This window comes from Tauraco erythrolophus, chromosome 2 (genome assembly GCF_009769465.1).
Source record: "Tauraco erythrolophus isolate bTauEry1 chromosome 2, bTauEry1.pri, whole genome shotgun sequence".
NCBI classification, from domain to species: domain Eukaryota; kingdom Metazoa; phylum Chordata; class Aves; order Musophagiformes; family Musophagidae; genus Tauraco; species Tauraco erythrolophus.
The window spans coordinates 55131233-55155845 of NC_141466.1; the positions used below are offsets into that span (position 1 = coordinate 55131233).

Below are 24613 nucleotides of genomic sequence, written 5' to 3' on the forward strand. Positions count from 1 at the left end.
AGCTGAGTAACCCAGGTCCTGACCACTAAGAGCTGCGAGAAGCCGCACTGGGGGCCTCTCTTGCTCGATTCGAGAACTGCCTTCAAGCTCAGGCTTTGCCCTTGGTCCTCGCCTAAGCTACATGGATGTACCTTTGTCCTAGTTTCAGCTGGGACAGAGTCAGCTCTTCTTTTTAGCAGCCAGAAGAGCTCCGTGTTTTGGTTTTAGTCTGGGACTCGTTAGGAGAAGAATGTTGATAGTGCACTGATGTTTGTAGTTGGCACTGAGGTCTCAAGGACTTTTCAGCTGCCGTGTTCTTGCCAGTGTGCAGGAGCACAACAGGATAAGGGGGGAGCATGGCCGGGACAGGGGGTCCACGACTCTCCTTGTGATTTGTACTTAGACTTAGGATTGAGGCCAAACTGGCCAATTAGTATTCCATATCATGCAGCGTCATGCCTAGTACAAAAATGAGGATCAGCTGGAAAGAAGGGCTTTTGCTCTTCCGGGGCTCTCATTCTCAGACTCTCGGAGTGCTCTGTCTCGCTCTCTATTTTTGGGCTTCTCGCTTGTCTGGGATCGCGGTGTCGGGACTTATCTGTTTCGGGATCATTAGTTTGGGATGAGACGGGCCTCGGCCAAGGGGTGGTGAGCAACTACACCATACATCACTCATTTGTATGTATTTATCATTGTACATATATGTATATATTCATATAGTAGTAGTATTAAATTGTTCTTATCTCGACCCACAGTTCTCTCCCTTTTCTCCTTTAATTCTCTTCCTCATCCCCAGGGGTTGGGGAGGGTGAGCAAGCAGCTGTGTGGCATTTAGTTGTCGGAGCAGCCTAAACCTTGACAACCTTACTGGTCATGACCTTGACTTACTGACTTGACTTCCTGGCTTGACCTAAAACGTGCCTTGTAGCTACAGACCAATGGGCTGTTTGCCGTCCCTGGTTTCTGCCCCTGAACCTGCTCTGATCTTCCCGTTTGGCCCCTGTGGGACTGCACCCCTCGCTCATGACGACAACACTCTGCCTGTCTTGCTGTCCTCCTCAGCTCCCAGCTTGCCTTCGCTCATAAAGCAGCCCACCCTGCTGCTCCTGGACAGCTGGAAGGTTGACTTCCCTGCAAGTCCTCATACCTAGAAGGGCCACTCTCCCTGCTTTTTCCAAAGCCCTCTTGACGGTGAAAACAAAGAAATCCTACAAGTTACTCTTTCCACATCTGAATTTTTTTTTTCCTGATGTGTTTTACAGGAGCAAGTAACTACATGGACAAGGGTCATTTAACTTTTGCACTCTGTACACAGTAACAGAACTAATTAATTGTTATTAAATAACAGAGCAACAGAAGTCATGAGCATGAAGGCATGTCATCACGTCAAGTTTTATCACGTGTCTTTTAAATTTTTCTTTCAATAAGTTTAAGACAAAAACATTGCTTAAAATAATGAAATAACTTCTCATTAAAAATGACACAAAAATATTTTTTCTAAAGGTTTGACACTGAGAAACAGAAAACTAGAAAATCTGGGCCATTTTGGAATGCAATATGAAATTTTGATGCTTAACAGTCTGCTAAGTAGACAGCTGATCTCTAATACCTAATAATCAAATACTAATAATATAATTCTGTGCTCTTAAGTTATTTATCTTATTCTTATGTGTGGTGACAGTGTATCTTTAAGCCTAAGGGTGCATTTTTTTCTAGGTTAAAAGCTCTCACACAAAACACTCCAGAAAATTTGCAGTACTATCAAAATATCAAGAATAGTGCTGCAATATTGTTTCAAACTAAAATCTCCAGCAGGTTATTTGGATACTTAAAACCAGCATTTGCTCATATACACACTTGTATAAAGGCAGGAATAAAAAGTCATCACATACACAATACTAAAACATAAGGGAATCAATGTTTTATCTTAATAAGGACCAAAAAAAAAAGAAAGCTATATTTTGATATATCTATCTAGACAAAAATTATAAACCCCTCAGTGCATATTAAGCAGTACAGAGACTTCACTGAACAGATGCAATAGCTATTTAAAAACTCCTATTACCATAGGTATTCAGAAAAGCTTGCTTTGCAAAACTGACTCTATCCAATGTAAGTAACAGTAGATAAAGCACCTCTTCCAAGTGTTCCTGCTTTTGATCATTTCAGAAAAAAAAATTCTGACCCTTAAAAGATTGATATTTATTAAACTAATCTCCCACATCCAGTATCATGCACTGCCATTGAGCCATATTAGAAAGGTCTATTTTTAATACAGCTTTCCTGAATACACCCTAGACTGGCATTATTTGTAATAAAAAATCTCTGTTAATACAGTTACAAATGCCTAGATTCATTCACAGTTTTGCAGTGCTATTTGAATTACAGAAGGCAAAAAAGAATTTAAAAAATCGATATATTTATTACACAGATGGAAAAACAGCAAAACAGAAGAACTGAAGACTGCTCAAAGCTGCTCTGTAAACAAAAAAGGAATTATATTTCACTAATTGACAAGTCCAACAAGATCACTCACGCAAGTGAAATACAAGAACACCGTATTAATCTGGTTTTGGTATTTTCATTACTGAACGTCAGTTACCAAGCTATTTTATGGCTTTATGCAGGGATTCTTTCATCCAATACCTCCACCTGTGGGACTTCAGAAATTCAGCAAATATTTGCAGGTCTTCTAGCATTAGAAATGGCCACAGTTCATCCTAGTCTCCAGCACAAGATTCATTTGTGGGGCTATATCATGGCATACAGTTAAACCTCAGGACCAGGCAAAAGGACACTCCTCCTCCAAAAGTCCATGTCAAACACTTCACTCTCAGAAGCATGAGTTCCACTTCTCAGAGTAAGTGAAAGACTAATCCACTAATCTGCTGCAAATGCTATCCAGAAACGGAAGGCAAAAAGGTACAATTGCTATACCACATTAACAGGTTAATAACCAAATTTCAAGTCAACTTCGACCAAAGACATTTGACACAACGAAGAGCATTTGGAATACTTGGTCTGTTCTTTATCTTGCCCTTCTGAAGCAGCTTCTTATGACAAAGTTGATCTAATGAGGCAAATTAATGTATGGGCACACGAGCAAGTTGTTGCAAGGAATACTAGAGCATCAGCTTCCACAGAACTTGGAATTCCATGCTACTGCTCAGTGGCAGGCTTTTACAGCAATACGAGACACAAGTCTTTTCCAAATATCAAGCAAGTATTTTATCTTCTCTTTTTTCCTGAGAGCTAGATTACATCACGTTTAGTGTGGGGTAAGAGCCAGGATATGGGCCACTAGCAGTATGTAGCTAAGAGATGCATTTCCAGCTTATCACCTTACCTCACAATGTCTTCCCATGCTCTCAGGTTTTGAATAAATATTCTACTTTTGACAAAAACATTCGGCAGATGCAAAAAGCCATAACCTCTAATTTGTTTTCCAACATTTTCAATTCCCCAAAAAGTACAGAAGCCTCATAAATTGACTTGCACAGGTTAAAAATAAAAGTTTTCTTTCCTGAAATATTTTTTTAGTGTTGCTAAAATATAAAGGCTTCCTTGTTCTACCTAGATACTATCTAAACTAGTATCAATCAGTGATGCTTGGGAGGGATTTGAAATATATTGTCCTGGTTTCAGCTGGGACAGAGTCAGCTCTTCTTTTTAGCAGCTAGAAGAGCTCCATGTTTTGGTTTTAGTCTGAGACTTGCTCTGAGAAGAACGCTGATAGGAGGAGTACAGAAGTATTTTTGAGAGATGTCATTAATGTGCATTAACTGTACTGTAAACATTTAAAATTACCTGGAAAGTCTTTTAGAAATATGACTTATTACTCTATATTACAGAGGTAACAAGAAAAGCTAAAAATACTCCTCTGTCTGGTTTGATTAGCTTCTGCTCCAATCCTTTTTCTCTCCCTACTACCTCTTCATTTCAACCTCCTTCTTATTTCCTATGTCCTCTAGTACTCTCTTCTCCAGCCTTGCCTCATGCAGGACTATTTAGTAGACAGCTGGGGCAACAACCACCTACTACTCAACTGGTATGTTGCTTTTTAACACTGAGACCACACCACTAGCGCAGTAAGAAACACAAAACCTTTATGTGCCCTCTGTTTTAAGTAGGACGCAATAAAAGGAAACTGAGAAACAAAAAGCAGGTTAAATATTTAGAAGTAATGCCTCACTGTGAGGTCTGCAAGAATATTACACTGTCTTCTTAAAGGAATTGATTTATTTAAACCTGGCCTGGGCAAAAGATGATTGCAGAGAACATTATAACCAGAGTGATGAATGTGGCACCTTCCATAGCTTTTCTATTCTTAATTTCCATAATCACTAAAAAGCTACACTTCTTAAATTAATACATCAATAGATTTTATACGACTCGCAAATCCCTCAAAAGTTAATTTCACCCTTTTTATTAAAAGGTATTTAAACAGTGTCAAAACTGGAATTAACATAATAACCTTCCAGAAAAGTTACATTTCAAATGATCTTGCTCAATTTTAACATTGGTAGAGATTTGCTGAAAACATGTAACGTACTTTTAAAAAAGAATAATTTAATAGATACTTGTCTAAAGCACTGTAATGAAAAAGTAGACAGATAATGCTTATCTTCAGTTTTTATTTTACTACTTTTCTTCTTACTTATGTATATTAACAAAACCCCTCAAATGATTTAGACAAAAGCTTTTAGCTCAACACATAATTGCAACAAAATTACAATAATTGTACCAATTAAAATAATCCTGAATGAACAGTTTGTCATCTTAATGTTCCAATGGTTTATAGAAGGATCTACTTAATTAGCTGAAATTGCTTTCCAATGTTAGTATCAAATGTCATTTGTTAAAAGTTGAACGATTTCGAAAATAATTTAACAAAGCAATTTTACAAAACACCAAGAACCAACATTTTCTTTTCAGCTGAATAAAGCAAGCAGATGTGTCATCAAATTGCTATAAAAATAAATGAGCCTTTATATAGGGAAAAATAAATTTTACTACTAGTGCTACAGAATACTACTTTCTGATTTTTATGAAATCAATTTCTTTAATAAAATAATTTCATATCATTTATATCTCGGTGGTATTTTTAGTATGCTGTAAATACACTTTCTTAAATTGAAGTAGTAAATAATGAAGTAGAAATATTCAACCGTATGTGAAAGAGAAAAATATTTTAACTTAAGTGATTTCCTAATATGATTCACATGGGCGTATTACTCAAAAACTCTGAACTTATCAGTAAAACATGGCACCAATGAAACCATGCTACAGAACTCCAAATCTACAGTAATCAACTGCTGTTCCACTTGTAACTAAATTAGTTTTCACCAGTTTAATTTGAAAAAAGGAAAAAGGAGAAACAGATGATGAGCAGTCTAGTAACCTGAAATTAAGTATTTCTCTGGTTACCATTACTAGAGATAATTATTTCTGTTGTTATTTCCAAAAAGGGGTAACATCAGTGAAAAGACTGAGGAAAAAAGCAAGCAAAATCATATACCTGTGCTGAAACTGGAAAAACAACACATAGAACTGAAGAAATGCCAACTTTCCATTACTGATATATCAGACAGAGCATAATAAATTCCATAAATTATTCCTCAGAATAGTGTAAGAGTTGCAAAAGCATTTTAAAAAGTAATAAATAAGCTATGGCTGGCTTAGATCCTTCAGTGCCCCACAAAAAAGAATCCTGAAAAAGAGAAAGCTAGTATGTTTTTCTTCTAAATTTGTGCTTTGGCAATTTGACATCCATCATAAGTAGGCATGCATACATACATGCACAAATACTTTATTGCAGAGGTTAAATTCAGCAAAATGAGGGATGAATTATATGTTGCTAAGCATTAAATAATGGTTACTTAACAACTCTGAGGAAAGCACAACCATTTTCTAATCCTGGAAGATATACATCTTTTTTTCAAAATCAGAGACTCAGTATTCTTGATTCTCATAGTTTCATTCAACTTCCCAAAAAGTATGTTTTCAAGGAGATTAAGTAAAGGTGGAGATTTTAATCTGAACAGATGGCTCATGAGAGTTTCTTCTATCCTGAGCCAAGCTCTCATGTTCTAATACTTTGAATGAATATATAAGAACAGTCACGTCACGGAAATTCAGGGACCAGCAACAATTCGCTGATATCCTCACAAAGAATTGATCAGCCCTGTCTTAATATCCCAGTTTGAGCAAAGCCTGGGCAAAGAACGACAGGTATGACTGTCCCTTATGACATCGAGCACAACAAGCAAAGTAACATCAAAACCAGTCAGTAGGAAGCGCTCGAATAGCAGATTGTGTCAATACCTGAATTTTGTATCATCAAGTAAAATGTAAATTCAGTCTGTGGACAAGGATTCTCCTCACCCCAGTTGTGTATCTTTAAACACTGAGACAGTGAGTCATAGTCGCTCTGAGGACTATCTTCCTAGTTACACTGGTTTCATATATCTCACAGGTTCATCAGGTAATGGCTAGAATTACATTCAGAGAGATACGGAATCTAGAGCCTAACCACATGAGGGAGAGGAAAATACTTAACCATGGGTCTATCAAATTCCTGGGTAAACATTACCATAGAATCATAGAACGGTTTTGGCTAGAAGGGACCTCAAAGATCATATACTTCCAAACCCCCTGCCATGCGCAAGGACACCCTCCACTACACCAGGTTGCCCAAAGCCTCATCCAACCTGGCATTGAACACTTCCAGGGATGGGGCATCCACAAGTTCTCTGGGCAACCTGTTCCAGTGCCTCACCAGCCTCAGAGGGGAAAATTTCTTCCTTATATCTAATCTAAATCTCCCCTCTCTCAGTTTAAAGCCATTGCCCCTTGTCCTATGACTACACACCTTTGTAAAAAATCCCTCTCCAGCTTTCCAGTAGGCCCCATTTAAGAACTGAAATGTCGCAATAAGATCACCCGGGAGCCTTCTCTTCTCCAGGCTGAACAGCCCCAACTGTCTCAGCCTGTCTTCACAGCAGAGGTGCTCCAGCCCTTGGATCATCTTCATGGCCCTCCTCTGGACCCACTCCAGCAGCTCCATGTCTTTCTTGTGTTGAGGACTCCAGAGCTGAATGCAGTATTCCAGGTGGGGTCTCTTGAGAGCAGAGTAGAGGGGCAGAATCACCTCCCTCGACCTGCTGGCCACACTTCTTTGGATGCAGCCCAGGATACAGTTGGCTTTCTGGGCTGCAAGCACACATTGCTGGCTCATGTTGAGCTTCTCATCCACCAGCACTCCCAAGTCCTTTTCCTCGGGGCTGCTCTCGATCAATTCTCCGCCCAGCCTGTACTTGTGCTTGGGATTGCCCCAATCCACTTGCAGGACCTTGCACATGGCCTTGTTGAACTTCATGAGGTTATATCTCATACCCTGATGGTATCCAGACATGACCATGAGGAAATTCTCCTGGACTGTTTGTAATGACTTTTTTTCTTTCCTAAGGGGCCTTTCACAGCAGTTAGGTCACTAAATTGTTCTGATAGTCTGCAATGTGTTCCCTGCCATTTTCTTTTCACAGGCCAACTGGAACTCTACTACAGTGTCAACACCTGCCTGTACAACTCATCTACATGTGTTTTTCAATTAAGAAGCTTTTTCTGCTGTGCTTTGTGCTGAATCTAACCTCTTCCTCCTGTTGCAAATATGTCAAACCACATTTATTTGTCCAGGCTTTTTGAGGGCTTCAGCTACTAACTCACAAGGATCCTGAACAGGCTCTATATGCAAGAGACTGAACTTAGGCCTTGCATTAGCAATTCTGGACATTCACACTAGCAGAACTGGAGTTTTTGCAGGAAATTCTGGGGTGAAAATCTAGGCACCTACAGTTTTCCAAGAGTTTACAAGTTTAACCAGTCATTTTCTGAATTGCATTCTTGAACTCAAGAGGCACACTCATCCCTGAAGTTTCTCTTTCAACTGTATAAACCTTAACGCATGGAACAGACTTCGATCAGTGAAGACAATCCAGCTTCTAATGGCTTTAAAAAGTGACAGACTGGTAAATCTGCTGTATCTAGATGAGAACTGGTTAGCTCCCAGATGCAGAAACTCTCCCTAACCTCTTTGAATTTCAGGACAGAGGCCTACAGAACAGAAGGTTACGAAATTACTTTAGTGACTTCTAGGAATGTGTTCTGATAGACAAAGTGCCGCAGACTTTGGTTTCAGCCATGAGAAGAAGGATACAAACAGATAAAACTATTACCTCATTTAGTGGTAAACTTAACGAGGAAAGGGAATAAGAAGACATCCCCTTCCATACAATCAGCTTTAACAGCATGATTTTTAATCAGTGAGGCAGCAGTATCAAATCACTGCCATCTACAGCTTTAAGCAGTAGAAAATACCAAGAAACAAAAGTAAGATGACTAAAACTCAGAGCTTCAAACTGAAATTAAAAACTAAAGCTTTAAGGAAAAAGAAATAAATGAATTAAATGTCTCAGACTGAGAAAGACTTGAGAATCCAAAACAGAGAGGAGAAAGTATTCAAGCAAAACTGGGATTCCTCACTGCATGGGAAATCGGACAGTGATGATTTTCACAGCAAAATCTGATGTGAGACTAGGGCTCTCCTCATCCTCTTTAATATCTTTTCTACTTTGTACAACCCTTTCGAAAAGTGATGACTAGAATCTCACAGTGTTTAGAATTTAGATACATCACAGATTTGTACAATACAATAGCTTCCTCCTTTCCACTGCTTTGCCAGTAACTCCTAAAGACACTGTTTCATTTTCTGACTGTTGTTGAACATATTTTTTCAGAGAAATCAGCAAAGATTTGTGAATTTCTTTCCTCAATGCAGATTTACAGCCCATTATTACATTAGCAGGATTACAGATGAGATTATTTTCCCCAGTACGTTAAGATACCTATAGCCGCAAGGACTATGATCTGCAACTTACTTATAGCTACTTCCACAACCCTCTGTGGAACAGTTGTCCTGGTTACATCACCACATTGCATCTTCTCCCTCTGCCAGACCATTTACAGGTATGTCAAAGGGCACAGGCATTATCTCTGGAAACCTTACCTGCAAGTTTCTCATGAGACACTCCTATCTTTCGCTTCCTTCTCTTGCTTTCCTGAGGCAATCTTGCCTGTTATTACCTTAAATTTTAATACATTTAAACGTTCTTAGATCAAGATCTTGCTTAAAATTTCTTAAATTTCAAAATACTGCAGTCTTCTTCACATGTTCATTGACTCTGTCAAGAATTCAGTTTCTTGAAACATATCTTCTCTCTGCAAAAGCCACAGTGACTTTTCCCAATATATCATTTATTCAGATCTGGCACTGACATCTATTCTGGTGTCATGGATGTTTCATTTAGCCTTCACAAGAGAGCACGTTCCCATAGCTGGCTAATTTACAAGTCTGAGAAGTATCAGTTGCAAACATTCAGCAGAAACTTGCTTTAATCTGACAACTTAATTCTCTTACAAGTTCATTTACAGAAAGTCCATGTATTTATTGCTCTTCGGGGTTTTAAAAATTTGCTTTTTGCAACTTCTGCAAGCTGTTTTGCCATTACACAAAACTGACATTAGGAAGACTCTTTAGAGCAACATGGAGGAGAACGCAGCACAACATAAAGATAGAGGAATATTAACTGTATGTCACAATTATAAATAAAATGGTAAAAATAATTAAAGTAGACTGGGGTGGAGAGGCGGTTAACGACTATAGTGGGCTTGACCACAGAACAATCTAAACATAAAAGGGGGAGGAGAACACAATAGACAAGACATCAGAATTAGGAGCTTAACCTGGCAAGGAGAGACACTGCATGAAAATCCTGATGAAGAGAGATGACTTGAAAAGGCAACACATAAACCCAAAGCAGTAAATACTGGTACTAATAAATATACCAAATGGAAAGCTAAACCAAGCAAAGATCCAGACCAGCAAAGAAAGGCTGGAAGTGAGAGAATGGGAGTGTCCAGAATCTGGACTGAAAGTCAACAAAGTAGACTCAGTATTTTTTTTTTATTTTCAAAACTTGACACAATTACAAAGCATGGGCTTGTTCCTCTCTACAAAAGAGTTACAACATAGTGCCTCCACCTGTTACTAAGAGAGAAGTCTAAGTGACTTCAATCCATAAAGACTGTTCACAGAGGTGTGCCTGTGCCACAAACTGAAGCCTAATTTTGTTTTTTTTTTTAAGACCCTGGCAAAATGATGCCAATGTAACATTCTATAGGTTCTCCCATCTCTGCATAGAATGATACAGTAAAGATATACTACTCTTGACAGAAGTGGCATCGCACTTATCAATATAGTCTTCCATATTCATCATAGTATCTATAGACAAGGAACTGTAAATTTACTTTCTGCATGAATCCTTCACAATAAGAATATATTTGTTGGATTTTTTTTAAATAACAATTTGAAGCACAGAGATATAAGCGTATTTATTTAGCAACCAAATTGAGGTGTAGTTTTTTTCAGAGTACTCCACCTACTGAAAGCTGAGCTCCCACTAGCTTCAGATATAGCTCCAAACACTGAGCACTTACTAACATCAGCCTACAGAACCATAAGCTGTAGACCACCTCCCAACAGAGGCATAAATACTGTCCAAGTGAACGGTACGATAGAGGTGACTAGTCCAGCATCACACACACTCTATGTTCCAGAGCAGCTTTCAGTTGTTTTAGTTTAGTTTTCCTATTGCATTCTTTTCAACTACAACTGAGGTATGGCTGATACGTGACAGAAAATAGCCCTCCCCTTTATTCAACTGCATGTCTATACAGTTTGTAAAAACAAATTCTGGAAATTACAAGATAGGAATCTTATGAGGGCAAAATAGCATACGCTGATATAAATCATATATCATAATGCATACACAGGGGAGAATTAATGGCAGGCTATTTTTATTCTTTCATTTCTTAACGCTCTACTTCTTGACTCTTTCTCTTTTACTACACTTCTGGTATTCTGTGAAAGCATTGCTTATTCTTTGAAACACAGAGAAGAGAAGGCGCCTAGTGACAAAGATGGTCGCCATTACACACGAGCGCAGAACACGTCGACGCCAAGGCCGCCGTCAGAGCCGTGTTGGGTAGCGCGTCACCCCGCCCCACCGCACACACGGACCACTCCTGTGGCGCCAGCTGTGCTGGCGGCAGGGAGTGGGCTGGAGTCCGCCTCCAGAGCTCTGCACGGCAGTAAGACAGCACAGGTTTCATTACCGCCCGTCACACCCTCCCCGCACACGCAGTTATTCACCACAGCTCTTCAGCCAAAGGCACCGGTAACAGGGGGATCCGCTGCGTCAATCCCTGCCTGCACTCAGTGGCCAGGAACAAGGCAACGGGGAGCGCTCACCGCAAGGGAATCCTGGGGATTCACAAGCCTTTCAACACGTGGTATTTTAAAAGCTGGAGAAGTTACTATAGTATCAAAGCATTCTCCTTACATGGAGAATGCGATCGAGTGTGGAACTCCTACACTTAACACAGAGTCTACAAGATTCCTTTCATCCAAGGGTGATGTCCAGGCAGACCCCTCTCCCCACACACTTAGAGTTCAGAAACACAGCAAAACCAAAGAAGAATTTGCACCGTCACAAGAAGAAGTAGTTTGACACAAACTATGCAATACTAGGAAAATTCTATTCTTGCTCATGTTCTAAAGTACCAAAAAAAAAAAATTAAAATTAAAATAAAAAAATCCTTGCAGAATAAAAGGCAGGGAAGTAACAGAAACTCAGTACAGGAACAGAAGCTATAAAAGTATCAAAATCTGATATCTATTTATGAGACTCCAAATGGAAAAGCTGCTTTATAAACTAGAAAACTTTAGAAAACAGAGATTGAAGTTTTAAAAGAAGAACTAAAGTAAATACTCTACTTTGAACTGACACAGAAACAGATATTCAAGCCAAGTGACTTCAAACAGTTGTAGATAAAAAGAATACTAATGACACAAAAGGGATTATTTTGGATAAAACGGAATTTTTAGGGCATTAGATAATCCCACAGAAGAGTTCACAGACCTTTTCATATTCAGCATACGGTAAAGACGATCACCCAAATGACCAGACAGACGAGATCTCAGCTTTGTCACTACATCAGTAGAGTTACACATTTCGTTCCTTACAGAGGTTCAACAGAAGTGGCTGAGAGAGACATCAACTCTCTTCCTGAGCATGCGGCAATGTTGTTATTATTATGAACTTTTTTTTAAAATGGTTAAGTAGCCAAATAAACTCAGTCTTGTAGCTTTATCATTTTCATATCAAGCAATCCTGTTGGTATTTTTTGCTAAAGAGAGAATCTTGAATGTTGATCATCTTTTCCTTTTCCCTTTCTTCCTGGTATTGCATGTAGAATTCAGACAGCTTTACTTAAAAGATGACCACCTTCCCTTTCCCAATACATCGTACAGGGTTCTTCACTGTTTCTTCACATTACAGGTCCTGGTTTTATACACTATAAATGTATTTATATGTTTATAACTGTCAATTATTAATTAGCACTCTACTCAAGAGGCTATATTACTTCCAAACACAACCTGCATAGCAAGAGGCAAAACAGCACCGCAGGAGTCATGAATCTCCTCCACACCTGAACTAATAAACTGACACACTCCAGTTGGCACTGAATGTCAACAGCTCAAGTGTCTGTACTAACAACAAATAATCCAGAACCTAAATAATTCATTTATATTCAGTTGTGACTGTCCTTTCCTTCTCCTTACACTGCTTTACTACAGATTTAACGTTAGTTTATACTGGAATTACTAGTACTTATTTACGAGAACAATTCAGGTCTTTAATACCTTCTTTGTTTATCAGAAAACATAAAAGAGTTATGTCTTGAAGATAGCTTTGAACTTTGATCATTCCAAAGCGATTTATTACTGTCTATGCTAATGAACAAACAACTGTAATGAGTTTGTTGGATAAATACTGAAGATATAAAATTATGAAACATGCCATGCAGTAAATCTAAATAAAGCTAAGTTAGAAATAACTACAGCAAGAGTACTGGAAAGCACGACAGCAGAGGGAATCCCTGATGATTCTGATCACATAAACATTTGTGGCACTACCTGTGTGAACCCACAATTGAGAGGTGGATTCCCATTACTTTACCTATAATTTCACAGGTATCTTACACTCACAGAACAAATGCAAAACTCAGAAACTGGATCCATTCTCTAGAGGAAAGTGTTTCCTAATCATGCACTTATTTTCCTTTAGAGTCTGGTATTTCAGCAACAACCTCCCAACTTGAAGCCACTCCAGTCTACTACTTGCCCTCTTAGACATGTCTATCTTCAAACCTCAGCCTCGTCATGCCCAGTCCACCCTCATCCCTCTACCTTCTGGGTTCTCTCTGTTCAGACCTTAACCCCATTTCAACTTTGCTTTCCTAATACAACCCACTTGTCATCTTTCCCAATCAATTCTAATTCCATTCTCAACACTTCAGCCACTTCCAGCCCATCCCAGACCCTCATCTAGTTCATCTTCTCCCATTCCTTGACTCTTAGTGCGGGGCACCTTCCCAAAATTTGCTGTCCAAGTTCATTCTTCTCTCCATTCTTTCCCTGGATCCTGAAAAGGCTCTAGATTTTCTGGCAACTTGTTCAATCAGTCCCAGTCTTGCCTCTTTCCTTCAGCTGTTCTTTACATTTGATCTCAGTTATTTCTTACACAAGTCAAACTCTTCCTGTCACTGATTTTCATTCTCAGATTCTGCTTTTTTTCCCCATAGGACCAACTTCTAGTCATGTTCTTTCTATTACATTCCTCCCACTGTCATCAGGTCACTTGTCACAATCCACAAGTCCTTTCTTCCAAGCAGCCAGGTTCTGGAGAGGCATGTTCACTGGCAACACATGGACCATTTGCCCTCAGTTGCAATACCTAGACAGGTCTGTTGGACAGCAACTTGTGTCAGCAATGGAGAAAGTCATGCTTTACTTTCATACTCCTTAAACACAGCACAAAGCACTGCCATAGCCTCAAGCACACTTGCTAAGCACCAAATCTTCAGAGATCTTTACCAGTAAAGGCAGTCGCTGCAGAGCTTAGTTCAGATTTCTAACTAGGGGGGAAAAAAACAACTTCTAGCTTGGTCAAGGTAGAGATTAAAATTATATCAAGAGACAGAAGTACAGCTAGCTATCTGTGAAGTTATTCCAGTATAATTATCTGTGTTTTTAATACAAAGTACACATTCGTACGTGGTGCATTAAATAGCAATGAAAGTAATTTAAAAGTTTCCAAAAGTTAACAGAAGAGAGTAAAATTGTGGGAATTTTAGAAGACAATTTGACAGCTGTTCCGAAGTCATGTTATTCATCATTAATGATTACTATTTTAATCACTGAAAGTGCATACTGTTACCAGAACAACACCTACCTCTCATAGATGGTTTTTAAAGTCAGTTGATCCGGAACACCTTCAGTCTCTTCAAGATGCAGTATGAGCCATGATGTTCTATATGGCCACTGCTCTGTGAGATTGATCCAGCTAGCCAGTCTATCCCAATTAAATGTGATCTGATTAGCTCTCAATAAACGACCTAATATAACAGGGAAGGAGGGAAGAAACACAGGGATTTTTTTTCTCTTCTGAAAGATACATAGCTGTTACTTTGAGGGGAAAAAAGATAAGTCCTTTAACCTGATCTGTGAACTTTGTGGTATAACTTTAGTTCAGTAAGTTCAAAATCATCTCAAGTCGCATTTAAAAATATCATCTGACAACCTAATAAAAACTCATGCAAATACTAGTCAGAACATGAGACTCTAATAAAAACTGTCAACTTCAGCTCCAGGTTAAACGCTAATTACTACCATCCTGTTACAGGCAAATCTTAAGTTACTTTAACAAAACTTAATAGAGAATTTCACACAACATTGATTTCTCAATCTAAACACAAAAATCATGCTCATACTATGAAAGATCTTCTGTGCACTGGCACACGAAATATGGTCAAAACAAGTTAAGCATACAACTGCTGTCTTCAACAGCCAATAAAGAAAAACTGAAAGCTATAAACAAAAGACTGTTTTAAGTTAATAAGGCAAGGTACCAATTACAAGTGAAGTTAATGCTATAGTTCATGCATTTCAGATTTTAGCAAGTTTTCTAGAATTGTACTACTAATATTAGTGACAATGTATAACTTACAGCCTGAAGGCTCTGCTAATGAAACTGTCCATGAAATCATCATATATAACCACAGATTATAGTACACTAAAATGTTTTTGCAGGGTTGTTTTTTTTTTGTTTTGTTTTGTTTTTTAACAACTAACAGTTTGTGATTTTGCTATGCTTTTACATCTGGACTACAATTTGCCAAAATCAGGTATTTCATGCTACAAATTGTAATGACAATGCTAAAAGTCTGCGTATTTATTTAAAATATTAGCTCAGAGTCTTAAGACTGTTATCACATATGAATGATCACTAAAAAAGGGAAAAAGCAGGGGAAAATGGGGAAAATGACATATTAACACTCTTCTATTAATTATACTAGCATTCAGTTAATGGAATAGAAAATAAGCCAAGGGTTATTCTATTTAATTTAGAACAACATTTACATTTAATTCTCCATAACCTGAGCGGAGGTAAATAAGGACAATCCAAACTATGCAAGCACTGGGAATGGAACTGCAGAGACAGCCAACCCCTCTGTTGGTTTGACAGAGCTGAACCTCAGCTCAAAGACATACAACTGTGTCGTGTATCGTATTTCCTACTGAGACGATCACCTCAGCACTGTACCAGACCTGAACCAGTTCCACCTACTTGTGATATGCCAGAAATAAGTATTCCCAAATGCAATGTAAAGTTGGGCAGCAGATGCAGCACTGATACTACTGTAGCAGGTTTCTGCAATCAAATGCATCAGCAGGAATCAGTTCAGTTTTGGCCTGTATTATTACTCTGTGAATCTACTGGTAAAGCAAACACCCTAAGTGAGACCTAAGATGTTTGCAGCAGGTTTCTCAGCTCCAGTTATGTGCTGTGCAGTACAGACGGGTCTACTTCTGAACTGCACCCAGTGCGGGCAATATGGCCACAATCACCTGAACACAGAACTTAATGCCAAATTTGTTGAACCCATGCTTGATAAGTCTGCAAGCAACTGTGGTATTTCTATATCTGTGAAAGTTTTCTTCCTAAAATTCTCCCTGTCAAGTGATCCAGCTCTCATTAGAAAACTAATAAGATTTTTTACATAAGCATTAAATGTTATTGTAGAAAGACACAGGCCATATTTCTAGAAATGATAAAGGTCATTTAACATAATCTTTTATTGCTAGTATTATTGGTAGAATTGTACTGCACTCTTCCTAGCAATCAAATTTTATTAGGTTTATTGAAATCAGTAGTTTTACAGATAATATTTTCATTAACATAACCTAGAGCTTGTGATAATTTGATCAATGTTGAAATAATTAAAAAATAAGAGCAGAACTCTTTTCCTTCAAAACACAGTAATATTCAATTTGTACAGTGTAGTGCTACTTGTCATTTAGTGAGATCTTTTATCATAACACCAGGAACTCAGATTAAAAGAACTTAAGTGGCATAAAAACAAGTAATCCATTCTACTCAGAGGAAAAATTCTGCAGCACAGGAGCTGTAGAGAATAGGAGTAATGTCATCTGTCAAGACTCTCCTTAAAGTATAGTGTAGGAAGCTGTAACTAGGATCAATTTGTTAGGGAAGAGCTCAAAGGTGCACCGCTTCTTTTTAAAGACACCACTGACATCTAATGGGTCAATGGGAAAGCTACAATTGCATGCAAGACTAGATATAAAGAACTGAAAAGAAATATAAGTAGAAATATCTGTATAATAAATGCAGCATTTTTTCAACTAGCTATTTCAAATTTTAAAAGTACTATTTGTCCTTTCCTAAACGCAGACAGCTGTAGGTAGAGGAACAACTGTTTACTGTTTCTTCAATCTTTACGTTACTCATTATTTTATGAGCCAATAACCTTGCTTACCAGTGGCAAGAAGTTCTCCTGAATTAACCTTCCTGTTTGCACCCTATCCTATCTAATGAACCTAACTTAATATATGCATGATAAATAGTTCTAAAGACAATACATTTGACATATCTGTGAATCCCTTACATTTTCCAGTTAGTCCTAGAAACTGTTAATATTATTTGTTCCACAGAATTATGGAATGCTTGAGGTTGGAAGAGACCTCTGGAGGTCATCTGGTCCAAGCAGGACCACCTAAAGCCAGCTGTCCAGTGCTGTGGCCAGATGGCTTCCAAATATTTCCAGGGATGAAAACTATAATGTCCTTGGGTAACCTGTTTCAGTGCTTAGCCACCCTCACAATAAAAAAATTTTTCACTAGCATCTGGTGAATAATGGCAGCTTTCTACAAGGATCCACATTCTAATCATAAACATGAAATTTGATCCTTTTGAAAACGCTGGTATTATCTTTGACATCAATACAAAAATGAGTTAAGGATACTGAAATTAAGCTCAAGCTTTTGCCAGGGTATTTTTTTTTTGTTAAAGATCAAGTCAATTCTGAGTAAAGGTCCAAGTTGACCAGAAACCTCATACTGTACAACAGCAAATGCTTGTGTAAAAGCTTCAGAATCTGGGGAAAATTAATATCCTCTCTTGTTATTCCAGCCCCTGGTGATTTGTGGTTCATTGCTTGCTTTCTATTAGCACTTGATGAATTTTACTTTTCAGGTATTTAATAATTTCTGAATCCATGTAACCTTCCCTGCATCCATACGATACTGTTGCAGAGTTATCACTTAATTATAAACAGTGTGAAAAGTAACTAAAGTTGTTTGTTCCAAACGAGTTAGCTGTACAGCTATTCAGAACCTTTTAGTGTCTGCAATAGAAAAGACAGTAACTAATAATTTCCCATTCACTTACTACATAAAACACGATTTTATTAGACTTCCATAAGTCCTTTTTCAGTTGTTTCCAGTTTTTAAACCTCAAAGATACTGTTGTGTTTTGCTGAAGGAAAACAGGCAATAAAATGCTTTCATCAGCCCTACACAATCATTTGGGGCAAAACGACTCCAAATATCTATAGCAAAAATTTAAGTATACATACCTGGTTTTGCCTCGCAGTTGACCTTTTGAGATGCCAGCACTATGAGTTTTGATCACATTAGAGTATTAAGAAATTGAAAAAATGTATTTTATTCACCCATTTCAATATTAAAAAATACAAAACTTCCTAAAAATGTAGAGTCATTTGCGTCCAACTGAAGTCAATGAAACAACAAACAAGTATTATTTAATTATTTTTTAATTCTACATACAGTAGTCTAGAATCTTTGTTTGCACTCTAGAAGAGTTTGTTCCAGAAGGACTTTCAAAATCAACAAATGAACTGACTTCAGTTTACACACTAAAAAGTCTGAATGTAACTAAAAGCAACCAAAACACAATACTGTTTACTGTACACAAACATGCGGCACTTACCTGTCACTGAAACAATATTTAGCAATCTCCTCATGGTCTGAGGACTGATATCACTGAACCAATCCTCTGTAACCAACAGCTTGGTCAAATCGAAAGACATTTGGCGAGTAATGGTTCGTTGCATCTGACGTCTTCGGTAAGTATCCTGATAATGATATAAAAAAGCAAGGAATACTAATTAGTATCAAAACCTTTTATGTATTTGAAATACTCCAGTTTTACTTGATTATAAACTTAGAAACTACATGAATATGTGTCTCTGGCGTTGACCAGAATTTAATTATTTACCAGAATTTAATTCTGATTTAGCTGTGTAACAGTTGAAGATGATTTTCATATAAGCCAAGAACTGCTAAGAGTTAGAGATTTTACTTCCACTCCAATTCTGAGAGGGCAAAATAGAGTGACACAGTGAGACATGTAGTAAAAAAGTTACCAATTTCAGTGTTGCCATTGTCGTTTCCTACTGTCTCTACAAAAAGTTAACGACATCCAATTATTAATTTCATCTTAAAATTAAAGTGAACATCATATTCCTCTGCTACAAAACTCCCCAGGTCTCTACCTATGGCAGATCAAAAACCTCACAATACTCAGACTCTGCATTGCTTTTCACTACTTCCTAGATACCTTTTATTCAATCACTTTCTGATTTTACATAAAGATGGGAAAACAGAACAGAAAGCAGGAAAGAAAGTGTGGTGGACCTTGCAGTACAAATCTAGTACTACAATATTGTAAATTCCTTGATTTGCTCTATTACTGCCCCTTGTTGCAACATCCTATGATCAAGTGTTGCCGGGCTTATACACTAAAATCCAAAATATACATACATCATAGATGATAGCTACTACCACCATGCTGTATCATCTCGGCATTCACTGAGAGCTGAATTTAAGTATTTGTGAAAAGAATACCTTGGTGAGCAAGCAAACTTTTTCCTCTTTGACAGAGCATCAGTCCACTGATTTAAGAACGTACTTTTCCTACATGGATCATCTATATTAATTTCATAAGAATGTTTTGATAAGTCTTCCAAGTTGACATCATTAAAATGTGAAAGAAAAAAGAAAATAACAGAAAAGAAAGATGGTATTATCAGTATCTCCATTTAGTCTAAAAATCTTTCTCACCCGCCTATTGAGAGCAGTTTTGCTACCAATCTTGGCCATGTCTCCAAGGCTGTTCTGAGAAACTCTCCTGTCAATCTCTTCATGCAATCCTATGGAAAGGAAAACAAAAGGCAGGCATTTTCTCCATTCATATACATCATGGGCCCACGCGAATCTCATGAAGTTCACCAAGGCCATGTGCAAGGTCCTGCAAGTGGGTTGGGGCAATCCCAAGCACAAGTACAGGCTGGGTGGAGAATGGATCGAGAGCAGCCCCGAGGAAAAGGACTTGGGAGTGCTGGTGGATGAGAAGCTCAACATGAGCCAGCAATGTGTGCTTGCAGCCCAGAAAGCCAACTGTATCTTGGGCTGCATCCAAAGAAGTGTGGCCAGCAGGTCGAGGGAGGTGATTCTGCCCCTCTGCTCTCATGCGACCCCATCTGGAATACTACATTCAGCTCTAGCACCCCCAACATATGAAGGACATGAAGCTGCTGGAGTGGGTTCAGAGGAGGGCCACGAAGATGATCCAAGGGCTGGAGCACCTCTGCTGTGAAGACAGGCTGAGAGAGTTGAGGCTGTTCAGCCTGGAGAAGAGAAGGCTCCCGGGTGATCTTATTGCGACATTTCAGTTCTTAAGGGGGGCCTACAGGAAAGCTGGAGAGGGACTTTTTACAAGGACATGTAGTGATAGGACAAGGGGCAATGGATTTATAATGAAAGAGGGGAGATTTCCATTAGATACACGGAAGAAATTTTTCACTCTGAGGGTGGTGGGGCGCTGGAACAGGTTGCCCAGAGAGGCTGTGGCTGTCCCATCCCTGGAAGTGTTCAAGGCCAAGTTGGATGAGGCTTTGTGCGACCTGATCTAGTGGAAGGTGTCCAGGCCCATGGCAGGGGGGTTGGAACTAGATGATCTTTAAGGTCCCTTCTAACCCAAACTATTCTATGATTGTATGACCTGACTGATCTATAAAATAATACTAATGACCTGCCAATTATTTAAATAATTTGTTCCAAAAACTAGATTTTTGGAACACTGGTTTTGTAACTTTCACATCATCCTCCTGCATTATCTTACCTGCATTATCTGTATAAGGAATATCCCCATTGGTTGTCGAAGCTACCATCATTTTTTTTGCATTACTAAGCCCTCGGCTATTCAGAAAAACGGGCAAATGGACTATGTTTCGCATGTAATCATGTCCATTTATGTTTGAATCACGTAGAACACTGTTGAGATTCTGGTTAATAGCCTTTATAATAATGTGTGGGTCACTTGCAAAAATAGCAATAAACGGGCCTTTTGAAAACAAGACTCGCACCTGTAAAAAAGTAGACAGTACACCTTGTTAATAACAATTAATAGCAACTGTGGATCATTTGAACATCTGACTTCATATTTTATATTCGCTCTGTTCAAGTTATAAACTTGAGAGGACAAGAGATGTATAGAGATGTCATGTTCTTCAATATGAGATATCTAATGTGCTTATCCACTATTAGAAATAAGCATACTTGACAAATGAGCAGCAGTAGTTACAGCGGAAGGCATCGCTAAGAAGGTATCGTGCAGTCATGTCCTGCCTCCCATGATACTTAGCACTTAATTATTTTCCACCTAAAGCACTTCAAAAGTAAGAAAAACTCTCCAAACATTGTAAGTTTGTTTCAACAGGATATTAATTTTCAATAATTTACATCCGATTATTGCAATACTTTTCACAAGTATTAACATGCACAGTCCCACTGGGATTTAATTTTCAACTTCTAAAACCCATTGCTCTTAGTATTACAGTTATGCCAATGTACACAAACGTCAAAAGACCACAACACACAGACTCTGTACACACAGAAAAGCTCTACAGAAAATTTCTAGAGAAAATATACAGTAACTGTATGTATCTGAGCTCATCCATGGAAGAGATCATCCAGATGATCCAGAGATCACATTTACAAAATGATCCAACTCACAGTATCAAGCATCTGTAAAACTTTGTCCTGCTCACAAGCATCCAATCCATCAATAATTACAACAAGCCGTGTCTGATTCTGAGTGAAGCTGTCAATGGTTTTTGCCATTTTGGCCATGAGCTCCACTTCACATTTCAAAACCTATGAAAATAAAAAGCAAAGAAGGAAAAGACATCTCAGTGATACTTAAAACTCACAAAAATGCATAACATTCCATTTGCAGATGCTACTTATCCCAAAAATACTTCAATAAGATTAGAAAAATTAACACTTATCAATACCCAAAGTGAAAGTTCCAAAATGCCACTTCCAAAATTTTAATTTCCTATTTGCACAAAAACATAAGAAACGATCCTTACGTAAATTCTATTACAATGTTATTTAAAAAGCAAGTAATATTTTGCACTGTAAATCAGCATTTCGAGAGTAAACAAAAGAGTATTTGTAGCTTCAGCTAATCCTCAAAAACTGCTATGCATAAAATGTACACTAAAATTTTCTATCCACCTGCCAGTCAAGCAAATTATGTTATTACTCTAATGCTCAGTCATTTGTCTTTGAGGATTTGCAACCTGAAGATTTTTTTAAATTTTCCAAAATTAAGTTACACATTTAACAACTACCCTTAATATAGAAATAAAGGTGGAATTCACCTGCCCTAAAATCTGATTTATTCATCACTAGATTAATCTTGAATGCGCACATTAAGATGACATAAGTCATATGAGTAACTTTCTGGAAATATCCACTTCTCTCCTTCGAATAAAAGGGTGAACCTAACTCCAAAATGGCTGAAGTTACGCCAGATACGCACCACTCAAAAAACAACCATCAAGAAACACAGTAGCAAGGCACAGATCAGGTCATCCGTGCTACAGAAGAAGAATATATGTTGCATATTTTTACACAATATATTAGCTGTAATCTACAGAGGTACCCATCATGACTCAAATAGGAGCATACAGGATATTCAATGACAGCCTGATTGGTACATTTTGTACCAGTTTAGATAGAGCCCAGTGAAACAATAGTATTTTCTATCATTTTTCATGAAATATGTGCACTGTTTTGGGATGTTCTTTCAGTGCTATCATTCCTTCCTTAGTAAAGAACTCTTGCAGACTGTCAAAGTTAAGCTTGATTTTTCACCTTTAGAATATTTTAAAAGTTTTTCTTTCTAATCTTCTGATCTAAAGTAAGCTTTTACTGAATACTGATCGTTTAGAACAATTGTTTTCCTAGTACCTTCCTCCCAGCAAAAATTAAAATTAGAAATTGAAAACTTAATCCAAATTCAACATTCCTGGTTGAGCAGACAGATCTTGTACACTAAGCATAACTACCAGTGGAACAGAAGCGTTCCCTTCAATAAAAGCTCACCAAGGCTCGTTCTAATGTTGCGAGGCTTTGCCTGATTAAATAAATGGTGCCCCATCTTAAGAAGGCTACAGGTTTAAGGTTTTGTTTCAATTCTTTTAACGGCCAATGCATATAAACGCCTACCTTCATGAACCCCTCGCTTTTCAACTTGTGAAGCTTGGAGGCAGCATTGTGAAGACGTTTTCTTTGAGAATTCAGAACTGAATCCATCACTTGCCACCACGTGCGACAATTCAAGACAAAGGCAAGACCAACGACACAGGTAACTGATATGAGAATAACATTCACTGTCATGTTGGCTCGTTCTACGTTAAAAATCGCCAGCAGGGCAATCGCAGAAACAACGCAGGACAATATGAACAGGAAAATCACGAAGGATGGGAGACAGCAAGTTTTCTTCCATTTCTTTTTACCTAGGAAACAAGTATGTTCTGTTAAAATGAATGTGAAATGTAACTACCAGTAAGTACAAAAATCTACTAACTTGCATACTTCTCATAAACCACTAATTTGCACAAAAGGTTACTGCAGTGTTACTATCCAGTCACAAGCCTGTGAAAAAAATCACCTAGATTTGCCAAAATTCTTGGAAATTATGAAGCTGAGATGTTAATTTAATACTCCTTTTATTTCCATTGTTTCAAGAAACCCACACCAGATGGAAATCATCTAAACAGATTTCACATCAGTGGTACCGCCCCTTTTGTGACACCTCCCAGTAAAGTGTATTTATGCAAGTAAATCCTAGAAAAACAGTATGGTAACTACTCAGTTTTAAACAGAAACATAATACATAATCTAACAGTAATGGTGCCACTGGAGAACTAAATCAAAACCGCAAGCTACAACCTGAGATTATCCTTTCTTGCATACTAAAACACACACAAAGAAGGAAGGACTGCAGTATGTAACGTTTGGACAGATCACAAGGGCCTCAGAAGACAGTATGGACCTCCTGACTTCAATTGGATTAATAAGGAAGAGATAAAGAAATATTGCAGTTGGAGGTTAGCACAGCTAAAGCAGCGATCAAAGAAACAGCTTTTTGCCAAAGTAGCAGCCTCTGCCTTTAGGATCTGTACGCACCTAGTGGTGTACACATCTAGAAGACTCACATCTTCTGTACACATTTGTTGATAACAAAGAACAGAACACAGCAATAAACTGATGCAAAAAAAATCAAACTTTAAATACGCTACGTGGAAAGAATATCCAAGATTTATACACAGCCCATGTGTGATATTCTAGACCAGAGTATGAGCTGGAAAGATCTTTCACATTACTGACATACATGACAGGTAGGATTGTGATGCAGGACAAAGCAACAGAAATGCACAATGACAAGAGTGAGTGCAAAGAAGAGAAGAACAACAGCTCAGCTACAATTACACTCAGTTCTAGACATTTTGAAGTAGGAATGTAAGCTTCCTCTAGCTCGAAAGAGATAGAACTGCATTAGAGAGAGACTTCGATATCATAGAATGACAGAATGGTTTGGGTTGGAAGGGACCTCAAAGATCATCTAGTTCCAACCCCCCTGCCATGGGCAGGGAAACCCTCCACTACACCAGGTCGCCCAAAGCCTCATCCAACCTGGCCTTGAACACTTCCAGGGATGGGGCAGCCACAACTTCTCATCAACAATAAAATGGCAACTGAATACGCCCATCTGTGAGT

At 38.2% G+C, this 24613-nt stretch overlaps 1 protein-coding gene across 3 annotated transcripts in view; it reads right to left on the reverse strand.

The window, feature by feature from the left end:
• The window catches only part of KIDINS220 (kinase D interacting substrate 220), an 85529-nt gene that overhangs the window by 30135 nt on the left and 30781 nt on the right, over positions 1-24613 (reverse strand). For all 3 annotated transcript variants that reach the window (XM_086631392.1, XM_086631391.1, XM_086631390.1), the window contains exons 17-22: positions 23060-23349; positions 21557-21697; positions 20664-20907; positions 19604-19692; positions 18471-18615; positions 14394-14556 (exon numbers count right to left, since the gene is read on the reverse strand). In XM_086631392.1, the coding sequence (XP_086487518.1) occupies positions 14394-14556; positions 18471-18615; positions 19604-19692; positions 20664-20907; positions 21557-21697; positions 23060-23349 (1072 nt within the window). The remainder of the gene's footprint in view (positions 1-14393; positions 14557-18470; positions 18616-19603; positions 19693-20663; positions 20908-21556; positions 21698-23059; positions 23350-24613) is intronic.